Genomic DNA, 23,606 nt, shown 5'->3' on the forward strand with positions numbered 1-23,606 from the left:
GCTAATTTTCATTTTATTAATATATATAATTATTAAAATAAATAATGACATCGAAATTAATTATTTAAAAATATCACGTTTAATAATATATAAAATATTATAGATTTAATCATTCATCCAATCATTTCAGTAGAAAATTCCATAAACACCGGACTTTCTATTCTACTGTGCCTTTCTGTAACTGCTCACGTACGAAAAAGGAAATGCAATTGGAAAGGGCTTTTGCTTGTTTTCTTGATTTGGATTTGTGGAGACGGAATCCATATGTTGGCAGCTAATTTATTGCATGTGTTGCTGTTTACTAATTAGTAAGATACAGTCTTGTTTTGAATTTATTCGATTAGTTTTACCAGATGATGGATAGTTCTGGCAATGGGCAAGTGTACACACTGGATGAAGCTCTGACAATGGTGGGGTTTGGGAAATTTCAATCTCTTGTGCTGGTTTATGCCGGGCTAGGGACCATGGCGGAGGCGATGGAGGTTATGATATTATCTTTTATAGGGCCGGCTGTTAAATCCGAGTGGGGGCTTTCATCCGGGCAAGAAAGCTTGATAACAACTGTGGTTTTTGCTGGCATGCTTATTGGAGCTTATTCCTGGGGTATCATTTCAGATAACTGTGGAAGAAGGCAAGAATTGGAGTTTTCCTTTTATTTTATAACTGTCTTTCTAACTTGCCAGGGTGCGTATTTTTCCAGTTTCCCTGTTATAGAGTTTCATATAGCAAAGTTTGTTCATTAGCTTAGTTGAAGATCAATTTTATGGTTTGTGCACATCCTGGGAATCTGGGAAACTTGTAGCATGAATGTATGATATCAGAAGAAAAGGCGAAATTTTCTCTCTTAGTATTTCTACTGATTAAGTGTTATTGTGAGTGAGAAGAAGTGCTCAGTCCTTGAGATCAGGTTGACAATTGCTCAAATGTAAAACGAGCATGAAAATTTAAACCTTGAACCAAATGGGAAAAAAGCAAAATCTGCTTAAGTTGGGTCAATAGTCAATAGACTCTATTTCATAAAAGATTCTTCCTGTTTTTCCAATTATAACTGTTCTCTCATTTCATGAATAGATTTTCATGAAGATTATCTAACACTACTCTGTTTCATCAGGGTGGGCCTTCTGAGTGTAGCTGTAGTGACAAGCACATTTGCTATGTTGAGTGCCTTCGCCCCAAATTATATATCCTTGGTCCTCTTCCGTATGGTAGTTGGCATAGGCCTAGGTGGTGGACCCGTGTACTCGGCCTGGTTTCTCGAGTTTGTGCCTGTGCAAAATAGGGGCATTTGGATGGTTATCTTTTCAACTTTCTGGACAGTCGGAACAATACTCGAGGCGTCCTTGGCATGGGTATGTCCTTTTCCATATTTATCATTCAAAGATTCTTTTCAAAGTTGCTCTTTCTACTGCATCTGTAGCTTCTAATCTACGATGATAGTAAAAGGTGGAAAATTATAGTTCATTAAGTTATTGAAAATTGATTAATGATTTTGGTGGCAGTTTTCATCTTTAAACTTGCCCAACTTAGAATAAATTTTGTACGCATGGCAAGTAATATCGTTGTTAAAAGCATAAAATTAATAAATTTGAAATAAAATTTATGAATTTGTGAAGTTATAATTCTTCTTGCCCGAGTTTAATTCGATGTAGTTTAGGATTCTATCTAGACTAGTTCAGAATAATTAAACTGTTAAAAGTGTGGCAGAAGTTAAGTGGAATGTGATCGGTCCTCTCTCAAACCAAGAAAATGTCAGGGACAACAATGTAATTTTATCCCAATTTCATGTAAGATTGATTCAACATCCCATTCCCAACTCTGCTGAGTGAATCAGTGATGCTACATCACATTTGCACAGTAGCTCATAACTGGCTGGTGGTGGTTTGTAATTGAGCCTTCATAAACACCCCAAACACGGGATAATGGGTGATGATTTATTTATTCTTCATTTATCACTATACCTTCGTAAACAAGTTATTTTTGGTAAAGTGTCTTACTAATGTTTTGCATGTTAGTAAGTAAAGATAATTTCTGAACTCTAATCAGGCACTAATTATATGATAACTTTTTTACTGAATGCATATGTATGGGTTAGGATACGGTGTTCTTTCTTTTGTTTATGCCTTCAAATTATCCATGTAATGTTGGAGAAAGAAATTAAATATTTGTTTATTTTGGAACTATTCTTGTACTTTTTCTGCAGATCATTATGCCAAGATTGGGATGGAGGTGGCTTCTTGTGCTGTCATCAGTACCCTGTTTTGGGGCACTTATCTTTTATTTTCTTACAGTAGAGTCACCCAGGTACCTGTACATGAATGGCAGGATCACTGATGCACAAAATATTTTGAGGAAAATGGCAGCTATTAATCAAAAGGAACTCCCTTTTGGCACATTGGTTTCTGATCAAATGACTGAGTCAGATGAAGAATTTACAGCTTCAGAAGACGCCCATTTCTTATCCGCAGGAAAAAAGAACATCGCAATATATAAACGAGGCTTCTCATCAATACTCACTCTTTTGTCATCGGATTTATTGAAAACCACCCTTCTCTTGTGGGTTGTCTTTTTTGGTAACACCTTTTCATATTATGGTATTGTGTTGCTGACTTCAGAGTTGAGCAGTGGCCACATCATATGTAGTCCAATCAATTTACATTCGCACAAGTTGATGGATTCTAATGCTTACATTAATGTATTTATCACAAGTTTTGCAGGTGTGCACTTTAACATCGTGGATCAGTTACGTCGCATTTTTTCATAATGATGTTTGTTTCTTGCTTCTGGTTTTACTTATATACCCTGATTGAGTGAGTTGACATGTTTACAGAGCTTCCTGGACTCATTTTAGCAGCAGTTATTGTGGATAAAATTGGTCGTAGGATTTCAATGGTGCTTACGTATACGTTTTGCTTCATATTCCTTTTACCACTGGCGTTCTATCGAAATGAACTGTTGACTACATGCATGTTGTTTGGAGCCAGAATGTGCGTAATTGGGGCTTTCACAGTGGCTGGAATTTACTGTCCCGAGGTATGTCATCCTAATTACTCTGTTCACCTTTAGTAAATTTTGGTTCCATCCTCCTTGCTATATGTCATTCAATGAATATATTTTAGAATCACCATCTTTGATATGATTTTGTGGTTATGTTCTGAACTGAGGGAGAGTAATAAGAGTTTTGTCGGACATTTTTCCAGTGGATATAGGCTATACGGTTGAACCGCACAATCCTGTTTTGTGTTGCATTGTCTCCTCAATATGTTGTTGCTATTTAAAATTCATGAGTTTTATTTCCTTTTCTTGTGATATAGAGTTTGAAGATGAGTTATATATTCAGATCAATTCGAAAATCCCTTTTGAACCACACCAAGGATCTTTCTTTTGGTATTTTTATGCATTTCGAGCTTAATCATCCATAAGACCAACGTTTCTCTCTTTGAGGGTCTGCTAAAAAATCTATAATTAAGCCTATCCAAGAGTCCAAAGTGTGTTAATTCACTTGCCATTGGTTGAAAGTTGTTACTTTCATTGCAGATATATCCGACATCTGTGAGGTCAACTGGATATGGTGTTGCAAATTCCGTGGGAAGGATTGCAGGCATGATATGTCCTCTAGTAGCTGTGGGATTGGTTTCCGGTTGCCATCAAATGGCTGCAATCATTTTATTCGAGCTTGCAATAGTTTTAGCCGGAATTGGTGTGCTGCTTTTACCCATTGAGACTAAGGGAAAGGAGCTGAATGACATAGTTAGCTGAAAATAATTAGAGTCAAAGCAGTTATTCACAGTAATATTATTTATTTATTTTTTAGCTGAACCGCGGTAAGAACTTGATATTAGTCAATTTTATAGCAAAGAAAATTTGTTCCGTCCAATCATTCAGTTGAACTGCATGTGATTTCAGATGTAAGCAAAAAAGATCATGTTGCAGAGGAGTGACATTTTCTGCATAATGTGTTTTTACTTTGTTACAGATTGATGATGTATGCTTTTTTACAAGCCAAGTCCCTTGGGACAGTTGGTGGAAAGGTTCGCAGTTTGATGGTCCTAAACTGGGTCTATTTCGAACCACACTACTTGTATGAGAGCTGAGTGATGTTGTGAAGCATAGAATTCGGTTGAACCAAGTATACCCAGGATTAGAGAAGTATATGAGATGAAGGTAATTGATGACTAGTGTCAAATAAACACCAGATTAAGTATATTCCCGCGAAAGGTTTCAATAATATATTCATTATGGAACTGACTTGTGTTTTTTTTCCGGCAATGGACGCATCTTTTCGCACTATGGCTCTGACCTTTTAACAGTTAACACCATTTTCACGGCGAGTTTCTTTGACCTTTTTTCTCTTCACTCCGCCGAATTAAGTGAGCTGATATTTCATCAATGACCTTTCTTATAATCATGGTTCTGATTAAAATCTGAGAACTGGTTTAATTCTGCAAGAATTTAGTAATGTTCTGAATTCTTGCTGATTGTTCCAATCGAGTTCTGAATTCTGGAGTTCGATTGGAAACTTCTCATCTGGGAATCATAGTTTGGGAGCAGAAGCAGCTAAACCTGTTGTGGCATACTGGCATTACTGTTCTCAAAGGTGGTGCTGCTGATCCTTTTTTCATTGGTAAAGTTTCCAGATTTTGCTGTATGTAACACCAAGTGGGACAAATTTTTGAAATCAAGAAATGGTGATAACATCTTTGATAATTGACTCAAATGGCATATATATTTGTATATAAGATTTACAATACCTCACTTTTTGTTTAATATTTTCCATCTCTACTTTTTCATTATACAAGTTGATTCTAACATATTTTATTAGTTACTTTTTTAATAAATTTATTAATCGCTCTTAATTTCTAAAATAAATTATCCAAAACGGTAATACTCAAGTTCATCAATATTTTTAAATATAGTAAAAAAATTCGTAATATTTTTTTTGCACAACTGTTACTTTTGTTTCATTTTCTTTTCAGTTTTTCAAAGCTAGTTATCGTAATTATTGTAATTATTTTTTCTATCTTTTTCCATACCTTTTCTTTAAAAAAAAACTGTGACATATTAATTTTGTTCAAATTAAATACATCTTATAAAAAAAATTACCAACGACAATGTTATTTTAAAATAAGTAACATACCATCAAATAAGTTTCTTTTTAATAATTTATCCTGCCAGCATATTTTCTAAAAAATATTTTAATATTGAAAAATTAAATGTACATAAATTTTAAATATTATCAAGATAGATATTTAATGACTTGATGACATGGTAGACCAACTTCACTGCATCCCTAACGTCAACGCGAACATTAGCCACCAAATGTCACTCGGTAAGAATCCTATGATTAGTGAGACTATCGGCATCTATTTTTTGTTGTTGATAAATTTGGTGTTCGGGGTGAGGAAAGGTGGGTGTGTTTTGTGGGGAGGTGGTTTATCCGCAATGTGTGTTTAAATAAAATGATATTTGTTTGTTCTTGTACTTCTTGTTGGAATGATGTGTTTGAATCTTGTGTTACTAAGAAAATAATTATCAAAAATTGCTGGAAGGGTTCATTGTACACTCTCATTAGCCCATTTATATTGCCCCAAGATCCTTTGGCTTTTCGTTTGGTCAATAAAGCTTTGTCTTTTATAATAAACCACAACAAAAGAAATGGCAGTTTTTACATATAGAAGGATGGTGTGTATGAAATGAAAGTTTTTCAAGGGATTAGTTTGATTCTGAAACTTTAGAAGAGCAAATCAGATTATCAGAATATACTCTTTTCAATTTCAATCGGGTTATTTTTGTGCTCTGGGCCTTTCTGCACTGCTGTTGTGAAGTTATTGTGTGATAACGAATTCATATTTCGAGATTCTAGATTTCGACTGAAGATTCCTATGTATAATCTTTGACAGTTCTTTCTTATCTTTTGTGAGCAAGAGTTTCATCTCTCCTAATTTCTTTTCTTTCAAGAGCAATGGTGGTTGTAGTTTGAAGTTTTTTAGGATTATCACAGCTACGAAAGAAATGTAGCTAAACTGAAGTCGAAATAAAGGGCGCATGCCTTGTAAGCCTCATAACCCAAAGGATAAGAATTGCTTCCCCAACCTTTTACATCAAGTGTTCTACTATGATACTCATGGAATATCATGCTTTGTTTGTGTTGTGAAGATAGTTTGTTTAACATTTACTTGGCTATCAAACAATGGAAGGAAATAAGGCATTTTCACATGACTAGGAACATTTACAGTCCCCCTCACGGCTCACACAATTTTTGTACTTAGCTTCATGAATTCTTGCATGAAATGTGTATCCTGGGATCATTTGCAAGGTTATTTCCTTACCTGGAACTGTAGGCTTATTCTGTCCCTCTATTACTGAACAAGTTTTAATTTGTGTAATTGGTGCATTCCATTCATGCACCATTACATGATTTTGCTCATTTGTTTATCCAGATGGGAGATTTGACCCAGAGTTTACCCTAGATGAAGCACTTACCGCCATTGGGTTTGGTAAATACCAATATCTTCTACTTGCTTATGGAGGACTGGGTTGGATTGCTGAAGCTATGGAGATGATGATTCTCTCATTTATTGGATCATCTGTTCAATCTGAGTGGAATCTTTCTCCTGCTGAAAAGAGCTTGATATCAACTATGGTTTTTGCTGGCATGTTGGTTGGAGCATCTTTTTGGGGCCTTGTATCGGATTCTTTTGGACGAAAGTAAGATGTTTGGATTTTACTTGTCTACTCAAGTCAAATTTTCAATTTTGAATAAGGTGTGATACTTCATCTGTATTACGGAGCAACCTTTGCTTCTTATTTCCTTTAAAACTATCTATGAGACCCAGATATACAAGTTTTAAAATATGGTATCTCAGCTGCCATATAGTTTAAAATATTAGACTTGTATCGTTGCCATTAGTTATAATTTTTGGTATTAAGGCATGCTTCCGATCCTATGGTTTGTATTATAGCCAAAACTGTACTTTCAATTTCCATGAATGGCAACTTTGAGCATTTATTAGGAGATGCTCTACTTTCCTATGTGATTTCTTACATGCACAGCAGTCCAAACACAACACTCAAGTAGCAATAGCAATATCTTTTCATGCAGTAATTGGAGCAAGTGCTATGTCAGTTCTAGTTCTATAATCAGCACTGATATGTTTCACATTTTCTTGACAAAATCTACTTCTGCTTTCCTTTCAGAAAAGGTATCCTTGGTGTGGCTACTATAACAGCTGTGGCTGGGCTATTAAGTGCTTTCTCACCGAATTATACGTCACTAATAATAATTCGTTGCATAGCTGGAATCGGTCTTGGGGGTATGCATATATTTACGTCATGGTTTTTGGAATTTGTTCCAACACCAAATAGAGGTGCTTGGATGATTGTCTTATCTAGTTTTTGGACAGAACAATTTTTGAGGCTGCACTTGCATGGGTATGCTATTATATTGTATCTTCTGTTTTATTATTCAAAGCTTTAAAAAATTCAAGACAATCATTAGTTATTTAATTTATTTTGCTATTTGTTTTCTCCTTGCAATTTTGCCAAGTCATGATGTGGGATGCTCCCTATCCCGTGACAGCTTCTGGTTTAAAAACTTAGGCGTCTATGCTACTTGCTAGAGTCCATTTCTCGTGGACTAGGAAGGGGGTTGAAGATACATGTTTCGTACCCGCGCACACACATATGTTGATTCTTAGAATTGATTAGAAATCGAAATGCTGCTTGATAAGGTTGTTCAAAAGTTCGTTACAACTGAACTAACCCACAAAACCAATTTACCAGTCATTCTGTTTTAATAATTATCTATCAATTCGGTTGATGTCACTTATTTTTCTTCATTACCAAATAAATCGAAATTAGGGGAGTCTTTTATGCATGTTTTGGTTTTAGTTAGTTTGGTCAGTTTGAGTGTTTTGATTATTTCTGTTAGTTTGGTTATTTGTAAATTTGATTTTTTCGTTGATTTTTCCAAAAAATCGGTTTGATTAGTTCAGTTCGGCCGATAACCAAACAAAACCAATGTGTGACTAAGTTTTAAAGCAACAGCTTTGATCAATATTCGGAGGTTCAAATCTTCCAGAGTAACTGTGGCTCGAAGTTGCTCACAGACTGAGAGTTAACTTATCATCCATCTCCATCAGCAGCTACAGTATCTGAATACTCAAGAGCCTCACAACCTCATATTTGGCTATTTCTTGTAACAGATTGTATCACCAAATCTTGGCTGGCGATGGTTAGTAGCACTTTCGTCCGTTCTGGCATTCGTCGTAGTTCTCTTGTATGGTTTTGTGCCTGAGTCTCCAAGATTTCTATGCATGAAAGGCAGAATTATGGAGGCTCGTAGTATTCTGGAAAATGCAGCACTGATAAACAGAATATCACTTGGAACCGGAATGCTTATTTCTGATCAATGGCATGATCACTCTACTGCGTCAGAAAATACTCGATTGCTTTCCCCGAAAAGAGATGGAACTCATGATTGTAATTCCAGTTCCTCGTCACTATCTGTACTTTTTTCTCTGAAATTAATTAGAACAAACCTTCTACTATGGTTCTTGTACTTTGGGAATACGTTTTCATATTATGGCATCATATTGTTAACCTCTGAACTGAGCAGCGGGGAAAGTAAATGTGCTGACATCAGATTGCATTCTGCGACAGGCCAGAATTCTGGCCTCTACGTTGATGTGTTTCTTACAAGTCTGGCAGGTAAGTGCGTTATGGATGTAAAAATATGTTTAACCTTTATTTAGTGTTGTTTCTAAGAAATGTTTAGTTAAATAAACCGATTCTTGATTTACTTTCAGAGCTTCCCGGGCTTATCTTATCGGCATTTGCAGTAGACAAATTGGGTCGCAAGATTTCCATGGTTCTGATGTTCGTCTTGGGTTCGATTCTGCTTCTTCCACTGTTGAGTTATCAGAATCAGATTTTGACCACAACTTTGTTGTTTGGAGCTCGTACATTTATTTCTGCGACTTTCACTGTTGCCTGTATTTATGCTCCAGAGGTATGCCGTTCTTTGGATTTAATCTTGAACCTGTTTCTTTTTCATGGAGGGATGAGTTGGAGTTCATGGAACAATGAAATTTCTTGCTTCATAACAGAAGGGACTAGAGCACCACCATTCAGTAACTTCATGGATCACATGTACATTGGCTTTTACAAATTGCATCGCCATAGACGCTTTTTTTTCCTAGTTTAATATGTTAAAACTCCCGTCTGACTCTTCTATTTGTCTATTCAGATTTCTCATTTAAATATTGTTTTGTTGTTTAACAGGTATATCCTACGAATATAAGATCAACTGGTGTTGGAATAGCCACTGCTATAGGAAGAATTGGTGGCATGGTATGCCCTCTTGTGGCAGTTGGTTTGGTCAATGGCTGCCATCAAGCTGCTGCTGTTATCCTGTTTGTGATCACCATATTGCTGTCAGCACTCAGCGTCTTGCTCTCCCCGTTCGAGACAAATGGCAGGAACTTGTCTGACAGTTTAGAAAGTACTTGATCATCGTTGGGACTACAATACCTGTGTAAAATAGATGTTAGAACTTTTGCATTTGGCAGCAGAAAAGGTGAAAGTAAGATGGATTTACCGCTAATGAAACTCGCGGTAAAGGTCAAAACGATAGGTGGTGATACCGTTGCAGTACAGGACCTGGTGTAGATGCTACTTTTATTGCCCCTCTCCATCTGCTGAACTTATTTATGCTGGAGAGAACCATATTCCGAGAGAACAGTAATATTGCGAGAATAAATACCATATTAGTTAACAGGAATAGAAAAACATGGATTGTCATGAAACTATCAAACGTTATTTGTCTTCTTATTAATTGTATATTCATGGGAACGATGATAATGCTAAATATTTTCTTGACATGAGAGACCCCAAGCTTAAGAAATCGCACAATGCTTGCTTGACAGTTATTTCGAATGTGAACAAGGCTATATATTTAAAATCAAATACTTTGATCATTGAAAATTTCTTATAAAATCAGTCAATATATGATTAAATTAACTTAATTTTAATTTACATTAGTATTTAATCCGTGCAATGCACGGAATGATATTATTAAAAATTAGTGAAAATGAATATATATTTGAATTGAAAAAATAATAATATAATTTAAAAATAAAAACAAAAAACTATTTTTCGTTAATTTTAAAAAACCTTTTTAGATACAACGTATGTCGATTAATTTTTTTGGCTAACAATCCTGTCATATCTCAAAATTTTAGATTGTGTTAGCCTAAAGCAATGACATGATACTTATCGTGTTTAGCGTATTGATGCCAGCCACCAACCTTATTACATATTTAATTCTTTAATTTTCGAGAAGCTATATATTATTATTTTTTAATAATATAATCAATGCAAAAATTTTAAAATAGTTTACGTTTTAAAAAGAGTTTAGTTTCAATTTGAATAAAAATAAATAAAAAAGCATATAATATATAAATTACATTTGAATTAATATAAAAATTAATTAAATTTAAAATTCATTAAATGAATTGATATAATCAATGCAAAAAATAATTGAAGTGCTCATTTATTGCAATAGACATATGTCAATATTCATTAAATGTTTTATTTCTTTTTTAGTAATTAATTTTGGCTAGAACTTTCCTATTTTGGCAAAAACTCTACTTTTATATATATATAGATTGTGTTAATTATTATTATTATTATTATTCATTAATTATTATGCAACGTTGGTATTTGGTATTTTTGAAAATACATTTTAATACATTTTTAATGTAAAACTAATATTTAATCTAATCCTCTAATCAACTCCGACGTTGCACTAAAATGGCGTGAAGCAGGATGAAGTTGCTTAAAGATGTAAACAAGTCGAGTCAAGTTGAGTTCAATCAAACCAAACAATATCAAGCTTGATCTCAGCTCGTTTAGGATATATATAGGTTTGAGGTCATCTCGAGCTTGATTGGAGCTTTTATTATTAGGCTCGAATTCGGCTTGTTAATAACTCATTTATCATGTTTAACAAGTCTGACTCGAGCTCAGTTCGTTAAATATAATTGTTTTCGAGATCGTTAAACAAACTCGTTTTAGAGTTCGTCAAGTATTTTTCGCAAAAAAAACCGATTAATATATGAGGATTTAAGGGGTGATTATCATTTTATAGGATTTCGATAAACTTAACGAATGATCTAAAAAAAATTTTAACGAGTCAAACTTCGAATAATTCACGAACGATTTGGTTTGTTTATATTCTTATAATTGCTATGAGAGGACAACATTCCAGATTTCCATGCGGTGCAGGGTTTTGTACTTTTTTTTTCAAAAATTTTACTGTTTATAATTACAAACAATTAAAATGATTTAAGAAATAAATATTATATAATATTCTAATATAATCTTAAAATATGTAATTCATGTGAATTTTATAATAATTGTAAAATTAATATTTGATTAACAAAAATAATTAATTCAACAATTTAAATAAATTATATGTATTAATTCGAATGATCTAAAATTTAAATAATATATAATATGGTTATTATATTTATCAATAATATCATATTAATTATAATAAAAAAATTATTGTTAAATTTATAAATAGATATTAAATAAATTATAAGAGTTAATGTAAATAAAACATTCTTTTTATATTAGAATAAGATTAGATCGAGAATGAATGACCTTAATTAGTAGAAAATACAACGCAAAACCGTTGGGCACGACAACAAATCATTCTAAGATATAATAATATTTAATATATTAGCAGCAACCGATTATACACGTGTGTCACACATTATATATATATATAATATTTTTTTATTAATTTTAACGATTACAGATTAATTTGATTTTTAAATATTTAAAGGAAATAAATCTCTTAGAATTTGGGGGAAAAAAACAAAGTATGAAAAATAGCCATTATGTGGGATATATAGTAAAATAAAGAAAATATACTAAAATATGTGAAACATGTGTTCAAAATGGTATATATTAAAAAAGTTCAACAACTAATATACAAATGAAACTGAAACTATAATGGAATTGAAGCTCCAAAAAATATATTTTTAAAATACAATATTTAGCAAATCTTTTCTAAAAATCAATAATTAAATCTAAAATAAGAAAATATTTTTCCACTTCTATATAGTGACATGACTAAAAAGTTTCGTTGCGTATAATTAAAAATATGAAAAAGCGATCAACAATTAATCATATTAAATAGGTAAAAAGTTTTTAAAAAAAGGCGTGAAAAAGTGCAAAATTTTTAGATAATTTTTTTATAAAATTTAAATAATAAATTTTGTTTTAGATAATAGCTATTTAATAATATAGAAATTTTAAACAAGAAAAAAATAAATGTATCAGAATAAATTTTTTGAACTTTTCCTTTCTTCACTGTTAAGGGATGACATTCGACCCAACAACGATTGACTAAAGTTTTACTCCACTTAATTTGTAATTTTGAGACTTGTTCGTTTGATAATTTGAAAATTTATGCATTATTCTTAAAATTGTGTATTTATTTAGTATCTACTCTATTAATTACTTGATATTATTAAAATTGTAATAAAACTAAAAACATTTTTAAGCTTAATCTCATAGTAAGATCACTTAAGTTAATAAAACTTTAAACTTGATCCTTCTTTTTCAGTTACATGACATTTTACATAAGATATTTTTGGATAATATGAAAAAAAAAAACACAATATTTTATTATTATTATTTTTTATTAATATTTCGAAAATGTGCAATGTCTTGTTTAAGAATTCGACTGTCCAGTTATAATGCACGTTTACTGAAAACAGCGATGGGTTTATCCGAAGAGAATGAAGCCAAGACCGTTATCCAATTCCTTTGCCTTCTTATACCGCCCAATAGATAAATCCCATTATAGAATTCTGGTTTTCTTTTCAAGTTTTTTGCTGGAAGCTTCACGGGCTGTCTCCTTTGTATTTTAGAGCCCTCTTCTAGCTTCTGGAATCATCTTATCAAGAATGGCGCACTAGCAAAATTCTTTTTTTAAAAGTCTGGATAGTATTGAGAGACCATGTTGCATTTCTTGAGGCTGTACGATTGATTGAATCAATGGTTTCTATTGTATCTTTGGTGAGTCTCTGACCAAGATTGCATTTTTATTGGTATATGAGGCTGAAAATGTGGAATTTCATACATTTTCTTCATGAGCAATTCAATTGTCTTGTGTCAAAGTCTAGCTTGGTGCAAGAACAGTAGCTCCAAAAGTTCATTTTCGAGTCATAATTCGGCTTCTGCTGTGGTTCGATTGTCAAGTGTGAGGAAAAAGTCTCGTGGCCTGGTTGCGAATGCCAAGAAAAAATATTCGAAGAGGAAGAAAAGCTGGTGGCAGAGATTCTTTTTTGACGAGGATGGGAACTGGCTTGGTTTGAAAGATGAGGATGTGATTGATGTGTTAGAGTCCGAAGATTCTAGTGATGATGAAGTGTCTGATTATGAGAAATTTGAAGCGTGGAAAAGGCGAGCTGAGACAATTGTCGAGTTGAGGGAAGCACAGGAAGATGTAAAGAATGAGGAGAGTAGAAGGTGGGAAGATTGGCTTGTTGATGGAACTAGTAATGATGCTGGAAATGGCGCATCATGGATTGAAAACTCGAATGATGCTGTTGGAAAGCCTGGAAATGATATAGGAGAAGATTTAACAGACATGTTTTCTGGGAGAGGATTGGTTAAGTCTGTAAGGGATATGGTTCTAGGCAGAGAAGATGATGACATTCTTTATGAAGATCGAGTTTTTCGTTATGCCTCGGTCAATTCGGTGCAGTGATTGATAAATTGTTATCAAGATAACTCTGTCAAGATTTAATCTTATGCTTTTATGTTGGTCAAGATGACAATTCTCATACCATACCTTACTATTTGTCAATCTTGTTGCGTTGTTACAGTGCTTATTACATACAAGAATAAGAATATAATGTCATTTAGTTCCAGATTCTGCAGTAGGATTTTTATTTTCTTATCCAATTTGGGTCGTCTAAATTCATCATGTAGATCATATTATACTTCAGTTGTATGCCCGAAAGAACTTGTTTGGAGTTCGAAGTAGAAGAGGACTGATATTAGCAAACAATGCTCAAAATATGAAGTATGATCCAATTCTAGTATGCAGATCATGAAAGTTGGCGTCCTATGTTAAAATTATGTGTTTTGTGTGTATGTGTCTACCATTTGAATTCTGAGGTTTAAATAGATTGGTTTTGATGCTCTAAGCCATTAGTCCAAATGGAAAGATGTTGAAGTTAAAAGACTCTTGTTACGCCATTCAAGCACATGAATATTGAAAGGACTAAAATGAAACATGAGAGCTTCCTCAGTCCTTTGAATTTTATACGTTTCTTTATTTCTGTATGTGTGGATCTTTCTTATTTCTAGTCAAAGATGAAAAATCATGGAAATCATTAGACTGCAACAAAGTAACCAGAAAAAAATTTCCCTGCATCATACTCATGAGATTTTCAGTCACTGCCTTTGTTATTCTGTTAGCTATATTATCTAATCGGTTAACCAGAATGGCGTTTATAATTATTTGGACCACAGAATCTCAGTTTTCATACAGATCATTAAATACGCTCTGAAAAACTATTTGAAAACATCACTCCAGTTATTGGCCTTGTTGCTGGTTGCTCCTTGGGTAAGACCATAAGAACAGTATGAATATGTGGGTTACTACCTAATCTTCTCCAATGAACAATAATTTATGTAGGATTTATGTAGGATTTAAAATTTAGTGGAGCCAAACTCTGTACATTCACTCATCCAATTTAAGTAATTGAAGTAAATTTTCCATGGTTTTTAAATTATTTTCTTGGACAAGGCATAGGTTAGTGATTTTGACGGCTCAGATTAGTTGGTACTATTTTGAAGGCCTATTGCGGTGTAAATCAATTTTTGATGAATTGAAAAATACACAAGATGCTTGGACGTTATGAACCATGAGGTCTGTTGAATTGGCCAAACTGAGTTTAAAAATAGAAATTCCTATTTGTCATGCTTATGTCCTTATATACAGTAAAATCTAGTAGTATCAGTCATTGCCTTTATTTTTCCACCTATTTACTTTGAGTCGAGTTGTTGGTAATGGAAAAGTTATAATTTTGGCATATAAAGATGCAGTAGCTATTTGCATTGGTGAGACATATGTTTCTAAATATTCTAAATTATCATGTCTAGTTGCATTGATGATTATTTGAAAAGTATAATAAGCCAAGCCATCCATGCATTTCAATAATGTTAATTTTCTTATTTCAGGCCAAATTTTTGGCAGTACTTATCATTGTTCCATGGGCTATGGATTTCTTAGTTCATGACTATGTTCTCATGCCGTTCTTGGACAGGTATTTTATACATGATATGCGTTGCCTTTTTGGATTAGTGAAGTGATATACTTTTTTGAAGTCCTCGTGATGACATGGTGGTGATCTTGATTTCTAAATTTTTAAAAGTGGACAAGAATCAGCTTACTCTGTCATTTTCTGAAGGGAGCAGACTTGCAATGACAGTAAGGCAGAGCTAATTTCAAATTTATCAAAAATCACCTGAAATATATTGGCTGAAAGGGGACTTTTAGCGGTTAATCTGAAATTCATTAAGCTTAAATTCATAAGTCTAGACTCTAAACACAACCCAAGGAAACAGAAGGTCAGGAGAGAGAGCAAAGGGATCACATTTTACATAGTGAAGTTTTCTGTTTTTCTCTTTTTTGTTTAATTTGAATCATAAAGTTGAAACAAGTGCTCATATGGGACGAGAGGATTGAAAAAACCTTGTTGGGTTTGTAAAAGAATAGAATGTTATGAAGCAAAACAGTTAAATTTTGATCAAGTTCCAAACTTAAGCTGATGAACATGGGAAAATATTAGTTACTCGCATTAATTAAATTGTTGCTTTAAGCTGTAGAGAAGAAGTCAATTTTCAAGCTGTATAGGCGCATGATTAAGCCACGGTCTACTCTAAATTAATAATAAACTAGCTCTTTACTAGTTAAGATTCATTTGGTACTGGCTATGTCTCTTGACAGTTGGCCAATTGTAGTTTTATTCATTTTCACACAATCAAAGTTCCATTATCTTGAACAGGTACGTCAAGACCGTTCCACTCGCTGCAGAGATGCTTGATGTGAGGAGATCACAAAAGAAAGAAATGATCAAGGCTCTTAATATTGAGAAAGCCCGTTATCGACTTGAAGTAGAGATTGGTAAATCTCCGCCTCTTTCTGATGAGGATCTTTTCTTGGTAATACGACAGAAAGCGTAAGTTTTCTAACGTTATAACCATTATTTTCATAAATTTCTCTTTTTTCCCCTGATCATACTTAAATATCTTATCTAATGAGCGGACTAGAACACTTGGAGTCATCAGTCACTTCTTTGTTACCAAACAGAATTTCATTGAGAGATGAGCGGAAGTTGGAGAACCGTAGAGCATTCGCAAATATCTGGTCAGACTTTGTGTTTGGGGTGTCATTGTTCGCTCTTCTATATTTCTTTCAGAATCAAGTGAGTTTTCATCAAATTTTGCTCTCTTCTTACTTCTACTGCAGTGTATTATTCTTCAATCTTTTCTGTTTCTCGTGGACTCTATATGAACTCTGGGCTCATATTAATTTCTTAACTATGTCTGTCATAATTGCTACTAAGATGCTTCAACATCAGAAAGCAGAAGATAATTTTGTTTGATAAAAAGACTCCAGTTAAACATTAACAAGAGGCAAACAAATACAGTTTTGAGTGTGAAATGCTTGAGCTTGACATTTGTAGATGGTACGAGGGCCAACTTTTTCTGTTCTTCTGGTAGTGCCCACTTTCTGTTGTTTCTTTGATAAGGTTGCAATTTTATTCTTGATACTTCACACAAAATAGTTCACTGCATGTAATTTTTTAGTTTGAATTGAAATGCAACAGATTCAGCTTTGTGTAGTGGAAAGAAAGAGAAGTCCATTTTTAATCTGATCATGGTTCGCTGGAACGGCCGTTCCGGAACTTGAACGGCCGTTTCGGAACGGGAACGGCATTCACCGAGTCAAAGTTCCGGGCAAAAACGTTGGATGCTTCGTAATTCCGTTTTTCGCAATATATCGGTGATATATCGGCGATATGTCGGTGGAACGGACGGGTTTTAACCGATTTTTTGATATTTTACGTGGCTTGTTTTAAGCATTTACATTTTTATATTTTTGTGTCGTTTTTAACTTTCCTAATTTATTCATTATTTCTTCATCTAAGTTCAAAACATAAAATTAAAATTATGACAGCATCTACTTAAAAATAGTAAACTATTTAATTAATTTATTCATATGTATTTATGATAGAATATTATTAATGCTAGTAATATTTGTGCTGTTTTTACTAATTTCTGAAATTTTTAATTTTTTTATAAATTCGTGACCGTTCCGCAACATAACATTGAAACTGGAACGGTGGTTGCCGTTCCAAGCACCGCAACCGTTCCGACGAACCATTTCCTCTCATAAATTTTATCATCATATCCCTGCAATTTTTTTCTGCCATCAAATCTTATACTTTTGAAAATATAGTCTCTACATTTTGTATAACTTCAGATTATGTTTTTCGACTCTCTGGCAAACTTTTGCAGGTAGCTTTGCTGAAATTCACGGGTTATAAGATACTCAATAACATTTCAGACACTGGGAAAGCCTTTCTTATTATACTCATTACTGATATTTTTTTGGGGTAAAACTCTCCTCCCCCTTCTTCACAAAATTATCACAGTTTATGGTAGTTTGATCAGTTGAGATTTTCACTGAAGGACCTGTTTAAAAACTGGGAAAAAATTATTAATATTATGCAAGTTAAATTCACTCAGGCCCTGCCTGTTTCACTCCATTATCATCCAAATTATATTATACCACTACACAACATACAATGTTTACGTGGCCATTATGTTGTAGGAAACCACCCCTATCAGTTGAGGCAAAATCAATTCATTCTACAATATGTTGCATGTCATGATATTTAAAACCGGATCAATTTGATTTTATTAATTGAACTTCTATATTGCTTCCAATTTGAACCAATTGTTCACCGTTGCATGTGGCGGTGCAACTCGAAATTATCTCCATTTATGAAGTCTATCTAATATCGAACTACAAAATGTGCCCAATTGTGCATATTGATGTTTAGAAAGTTTGAAATTCAAAACGGCTGATAAATAGGGTGTGCATGCACACTGAACTCAAGTTGAAATTTTTTAGATGACTAGAAGCTCACCTAAAATCCCAAAATATGGACTCTTCTGAAGTCCAGTGGAAATTCGAATTTGAGCTTGGTTTGTTTGGTCAAAACCTAATTAACGAGCAATATTGCGCACACACTCGAATTATGGCTCATGCTTGTAAGCTTGTTTAATTTAAATATACATATAAAATATCAGTGAAATATTTTTGATTATGATCGAGCTTGGTTCAAGTTTGATAATTTTGAATATGAATCAAATGATAGAAAAGTTCGCGAGTCAGTTGGATTTGTTTGTACCCTTAGTAATGGTATTGTTACTTGGTCTAGATTTTCTGAGAATATGATAGTACACGTTCCAGGAACTTCAGTATTCTGCAACTACTTAAGAAAGTGTTTTTCCCTTCTGTTATTTCTTTATAGTTTAGGTGAAAGCAACGGTTACATGTGTAGGTATCATTCTGAATCTGGCTGGCAGACATTATTAGAGGTTATAGTTGAGCATTATGGGCTAGAGGTGGATCAGGCTGCCATAACTATATTTATATGCATCGTCCCGGTTGTAATAGATGCTTGTGTAAAGCTCTGGGTATGTTGCCTCTCCATATTCTATCCTTTTGTTTTATTTTTACTCATCAACTATTTCCTTTTTTAACAAAACTAATCTAGCCTTACTTGAGGTTACTCCAATCATTATTTCATAAAAAATCTAAGGTGAATAAATTAAGAAAAATGTAATGCGCACACACAGGGGACATCCCCAATATTCCTATAAATTTTTCAGCTACCAGTACAAGTTAGTAATATATCTGATGTACACACTTTATGTAACATCATGTGATTTAATCTTGGATTAGAAATTCCAAATGTGAAAGCAAGTTCAATAGATATTTTAAAACCAAACCTGATCCCATGTTGTTATCTGCTATTTATTTTTTAAACAATGTATGCATGATTTGTGAGTTTTTGTATCTGTTGTACAAATATTAATTCGTTATGGGTCAGAGAATGTGATCTGATGATGACTTTTAAAATCATTAAACACCTTCCAGCTGTCTGAGAATATCGTAGCATTTAACTATTTTCGTAGTCTTAATTTAGCATTCTCAGTATTCTAGTCTTAAAAGTTAAGATATCTATTTTAACTTAATGTCGAGAAATTTCCACTAATCCTAAGTTATGTCAAGGACTTCACAGAGCTTAATCTCTATGAAAGTTCAAATCTTATGTGCTGGCCTATTTGCTTTGAGGAAAACAAAATGATGCAAAAAGCTGTGTTAATAAATAAAACCTATAATGTGTGACATAAATATCGGTTCCACTTGATTTGTAGAAATGTACTGAAAGGCCTTGTTGACATATTTCATATCCCCTCGATAAATTCGAGAATCACATTGGGACAAAGATTTTCTTCAATTCCCATAACCCATTCATATGAGCCCTTTTGTTCATAAAGGTTATCATGCATGTGAATTAATTGTTGATTATTTTCTATCTTATATAATATAGTTCGACATCTTGCTTTATATAGTAGGTGCATGGTTTGTGGTAATATTGCTTTATGTGATAAGTTCATAAGTGAAAATACAATGAGCTCTCGTCTTTAGAAATCGTAACCTTTTGGTATCTTTTAGAAATGAGGAAGATCTTATCATAATAATTGATGAAAAACACTCCCAGGCGTCATGGTTGACTACTGAACTAGTGAAAAAACAACTTATGAACTGGTCTAAACACAGGTGGCTTAATGTAATGAATACTCACAATGGATTATGTTTGTATTTCGGGTTCAGTACGTCATATGGAGATCTTCTTGTTTGCTTTTTCGTATTTCTAAAGTCAATAAGCTTTCCTCTCTTGCTGAAATGTAAGAAAGAAAATAAAACTAGCATTTGAATCAGTTTTTACAGTCTCTCCTTTAACAAATTTCTCTCTCGCTATCTCATCTTATTCTATTCAATCGATTTCCGGCATTTTGTTTGCTTACAGATATTCTAAGCATTTTGCTAATCTTTGTTTTCTTTTTTCAGTTATTCAAATACCTGCCAAAATTATCCGCGAAGGTGTCGACTATTTTCCAAGAAATGAAGAGGCATTAGCCAGATACGTATTTTTTTGTCGGAGGGTCATCTTCCACTTTGTTAAAGAATCTTGGTACGACTTGCATTCTTTTACCTCAAGTTCGATTATCTCGCTCTCTTGGTTTATTCCTTCATGGAAATATAAAGATGATGCAGAAGATTTCGAAAGCCTGGCCAAATTGTATGTCCATCCATGAAACATGTTAGGAGTTGGAGGTTTTTCCCTCTGAACACCTTATATATCTGGCTAATTTCTCATAGTTCATTACTGTTAGATCAAGGAACAAAAATTTTAACTATTAATAATAATCGAACTCGAAAACTTTAATCATTAATTATATTATGTTAGGTAATGAATCCGATAAGGTAACATCGTCGGCCCCTTGAGAAACCGAAATTTATGGCGTCCCACTGTAGACGATTTTCACTCACTTTTTCCGATGATAGGTCTTTTTTAGATCTCTCATTCTATTACGTCGAATCTCAACAGGAGCATTAATATTAAATTATAAACCAAAGAAAGATATCATCTCAAAAGCTTGTTTGTTGGTTGGTGCAGCCTTCTAGAGTTTATAAGACACTCTTTTATTATGCTCATTGGACTACTCGGGTGTTGGAGGTATGCCTGTTGGAGTCGCTTCACATTACTTGTATGGTTCAAGGATCACGGGGCGGATAAAGTTTTACACTATGAATTGTCAACTTTGTCTTTAGTTATTATATGTAAAAAGAATCTTAAAATGTAGGTGGTAATATTTTTGTAAATTAAATTATTATGACGAGAAAAATAGAAAAACATAATATTTGCAGGCAAAAATTTGTGTAAGACGGTTTCACGGGTCGTATTTGTGAGACGGATCTCTTATTTAGACCTCTTCTCAGGCCCAACAGTCTAGGAGGGCCCAAAAAATTTATTATAGGGTGATATGTTGGTATCCTACATGGCCGGACAAACTGTGGCCCATTTATAGATATAATGTACGGCACTTTAATTTTTAGTGTACAATTTTTAATAATAATATATATTTTATTTAATGGGGTTGAGTTATAGACTTGTGGAGGAGCAGGACGATTTGTTTTTTTTTTTTTAAAAAAAACAAATAACATGTACAAACCCCCATTTATTAATAGTCTATCTCATTGATGTAAACAAAGACTTATAGGAATAACAGTAATTAAAATAATAATTACTATAATATTTGCAACAAAAGGAGGAACATATACAAAATATAAATAAAAAAAAACGTTTATGGTTTTTAATAAGAATTTTTCTATTCTATTTAATAAAAAAATTGATATAATAAGAATAAAAATATCATTGTATTCTAATATATTTTTTAAAGGACAAAAACTTGTGTGAGACGATCTCACGGGTCGTATTTTGTGAGACGGATCTTTATTTGGATAATCAATGAAAAAGTATTACTTTTTATGCTAAGAGTATTACTTTTTATTGTGAATATATGGGTAGGGTTGACCCGTCTCACAGATTGTGATCCGTGAGACGGTCTCACATAAGACCAACTTTTTTTAAAATTAAGTGACTACTATTCGGAGAATTTTTCTATTCTATTTGATTTTTGTACGTATATTTCTACATCAATGTTTTTTTTTATTATTATTATTTTAAAAAATATTTTTTTAATCCACTAACTTGTTCAATTTTGAATTTTAATAATAATTTTTTCAAGTTTTGTTTTGGTATACCAACTTTTAATTTTCCTCTATTTTGATCCAATTTTTGACGTGACATCGTGCAAGTGATACGTTAACAATTGGACCAAAATAACCAAAAAATAAAAATGAATGTACTTAAACTAAACTTTGAAAATTTAATAGACTAAAACTCTCGAAATCGAAAAGGTTAGCAGGCCAAAAAAAAACTATTTTTCCTTCAAATAATATAAAATTATAAAATATTAACCCTACTTCATTTTTTGAGGGGTTCAATTTTTGAATTCGACTCATACCCGAAAATTATCAGGTACGACCTTGCAATCACCTATTGGATATACATTTTGATATGATTAATCGTATTTGATAGATGAATGCCACCTCATTAATTAGCATAAATATGGACATGGTTGGTGAACATCATAACTAAACTCCGTGTGTGTCGTGTTTATCTAAAGAGTCCAATCTAAAGTGAACATATAACTTATATGTTTATGCAATAATTAAAAAAAAAAAAAAAAATATAGTATTTAATTTAGAATATAAAAATTATCGTTAATTTTTAAATTTTTAGTTATACCATGAAACACATTAGAATTTTGAAATTAAAAAAAAATCAAATGTATCGTAATTTGGAATAGAAATAATTAATTTATTAAATTTTATTAATATTATTTAAAATAAATATAATATTTCACTAAGTATATTTCATGTCCTCTATCAGATAGAGTTCATGCTAAATTATGGTTATATTATATTATATAAAATATAAAAGTCCTATCTTTGAAATCTGTTTGTTATTTTATATTAGCTATGATATTCGAAGGATGTTGGAATTATTTGAAATGCATTGTAATGATTGGAGTTAGAAATGATAAAGTACATTCCGATGTTTGATTTTATATAGCCCTTATGCTGTGTGATATAATAACTATTTATTTGGCATCGTTCTTTAGAGGAGTAACATATAGGGGACTGATCAGTAGACCATTGAAGAATACGATGATTTTTAGTGCTATGTTTGTATTTGTTCGTATTGGATTCAATATGCTTATTATTGAAATAACTATAATTTATTTGTATATGTATCTTTTATAAGTGATTTGCACGATCAGCCTTCATTTATTGAGTATTTCTTCAAATAATTACCTCTTACTTCCTCCTTCAGATAAGAATAATGAACAAATTGAGGAAGAACAAGAATATTTATAGAGATGGTGAATATGTCAATTCTAACGAGATCAGTAATGTTATTTCGTTTTTATTATATATGTTTATTCTACCAGATTTCGTTTAAGTTTTGGAAAGACATTGATATATTTTATGAAATAGACTATTTTTGGATATTTGATTACTACGAGGTTTGTTGTTAATAGTCATGTGATTATTGACAATGTTGGATGTTCCACGTCTCGGTCTCAGGACGTGACAATATTTGTCATATTAACGTCGAAACAAAATATAAAAAAATCGACCGTGACATTAATTCAAGTAGATAGTTTTTAATATATAAAACAACATTTTTCAACGTGGAACACACATATTTTTTCCTATTAATTCAAATATGCACATCATCATATACGTGTATATATGGGAAAATAACTTTGATCCACTAAATTTCATATTTTGTGTTTTGATCCACTAA

General features: G+C 32.6%; 2 protein-coding genes and 1 pseudogene across 3 annotated transcripts; all 3 read left to right on the top strand.

The window, feature by feature from the left end:
* Positions 1–136: 136 nt before the first annotated feature.
* Positions 137–4,203, top strand: LOC140839674 (organic cation/carnitine transporter 7-like). The gene is made up of 5 exons (XM_073206558.1): positions 137–631; positions 1,112–1,349; positions 2,201–2,714; positions 2,828–3,030; positions 3,535–4,203. Exons 1-5 carry the CDS (start codon positions 354–356, stop codon positions 3,754–3,756), a joined length of 1,455 nt encoding a protein of 484 aa, XP_073062659.1. The 5' UTR covers positions 137–353; the 3' UTR covers positions 3,757–4,203.
* A 1,207-nt stretch (positions 4,204–5,410) lies between these two features.
* LOC140839675 (organic cation/carnitine transporter 7-like) lies at positions 5,411–9,522 on the top strand (annotated as a pseudogene).
* A 3,245-nt stretch (positions 9,523–12,767) lies between these two features.
* Positions 12,768–20,997, top strand: LOC140839676 (protein DAY-LENGTH-DEPENDENT DELAYED-GREENING 1, chloroplastic-like). 2 transcript variants are annotated; one of them, XR_012119773.1, is made up of 8 exons: positions 12,768–13,774; positions 15,265–15,350; positions 16,092–16,265; positions 16,397–16,511; positions 17,608–17,705; positions 18,660–18,795; positions 20,237–20,360; positions 20,847–20,997. XR_012119773.1 is itself a non-coding variant. In XM_073206559.1 (7 exons), the coding sequence occupies exons 1-7, from the start codon at positions 13,163–13,165 to the stop codon at positions 20,303–20,305; spliced, it is 1,290 nt and encodes a 429-aa protein (XP_073062660.1). In that variant the 5' UTR covers positions 12,768–13,162; the 3' UTR covers positions 20,306–20,667. The 2 variants fall into 2 exon arrangements, 1 of the variants encoding a protein (XP_073062660.1); XM_073206559.1 differs by lacking the exon at positions 20,847–20,997 and having other exon boundaries at positions 20,237–20,667.
* Positions 20,998–23,606: the final 2,609 nt, after the last annotated feature.

The sequence above is a fragment of the Primulina eburnea genome, chromosome 8 (genome assembly GCF_022965805.1).
Source record: "Primulina eburnea isolate SZY01 chromosome 8, ASM2296580v1, whole genome shotgun sequence".
Classification (NCBI taxonomy): domain Eukaryota; kingdom Viridiplantae; phylum Streptophyta; class Magnoliopsida; order Lamiales; family Gesneriaceae; genus Primulina; species Primulina eburnea.

What these genes read in the sequence shown, in the direction of transcription:
- LOC140839674 (XM_073206558.1), top strand. Translation starts at nt 354, where the DNA reads ATGATGGATAGTTCTGGCAATGGGCAAGTGTACACACTGGATGAAGCT. An exon ending in TCAGATAACTGTGGAAGAAG is followed by an intron (nt 632 to 1,111) that starts GCAAGAATTGGA and finishes CTGTTTCATCAG; the next exon opens with GGTGGGCCTTCTGAGTGTAG. An exon ending in ATTTATCACAAGTTTTGCAG is followed by an intron (nt 2,715 to 2,827) that starts GTGTGCACTTTA and finishes ACATGTTTACAG; the next exon opens with AGCTTCCTGGACTCATTTTA.
- LOC140839676 (XM_073206559.1), top strand. Translation starts at nt 13,163, where the DNA reads ATGAGCAATTCAATTGTCTTGTGTCAAAGTCTAGCTTGGTGCAAGAAC. An exon ending in ATTACTGATATTTTTTTGGG is followed by an intron (nt 17,706 to 18,659) that starts GTAAAACTCTCC and finishes TTACATGTGTAG; the next exon opens with GTATCATTCTGAATCTGGCT. An exon ending in ATGCTTGTGTAAAGCTCTGG is followed by an intron (nt 18,796 to 20,236) that starts GTATGTTGCCTC and finishes TTCTTTTTTCAG; the next exon opens with TTATTCAAATACCTGCCAAA.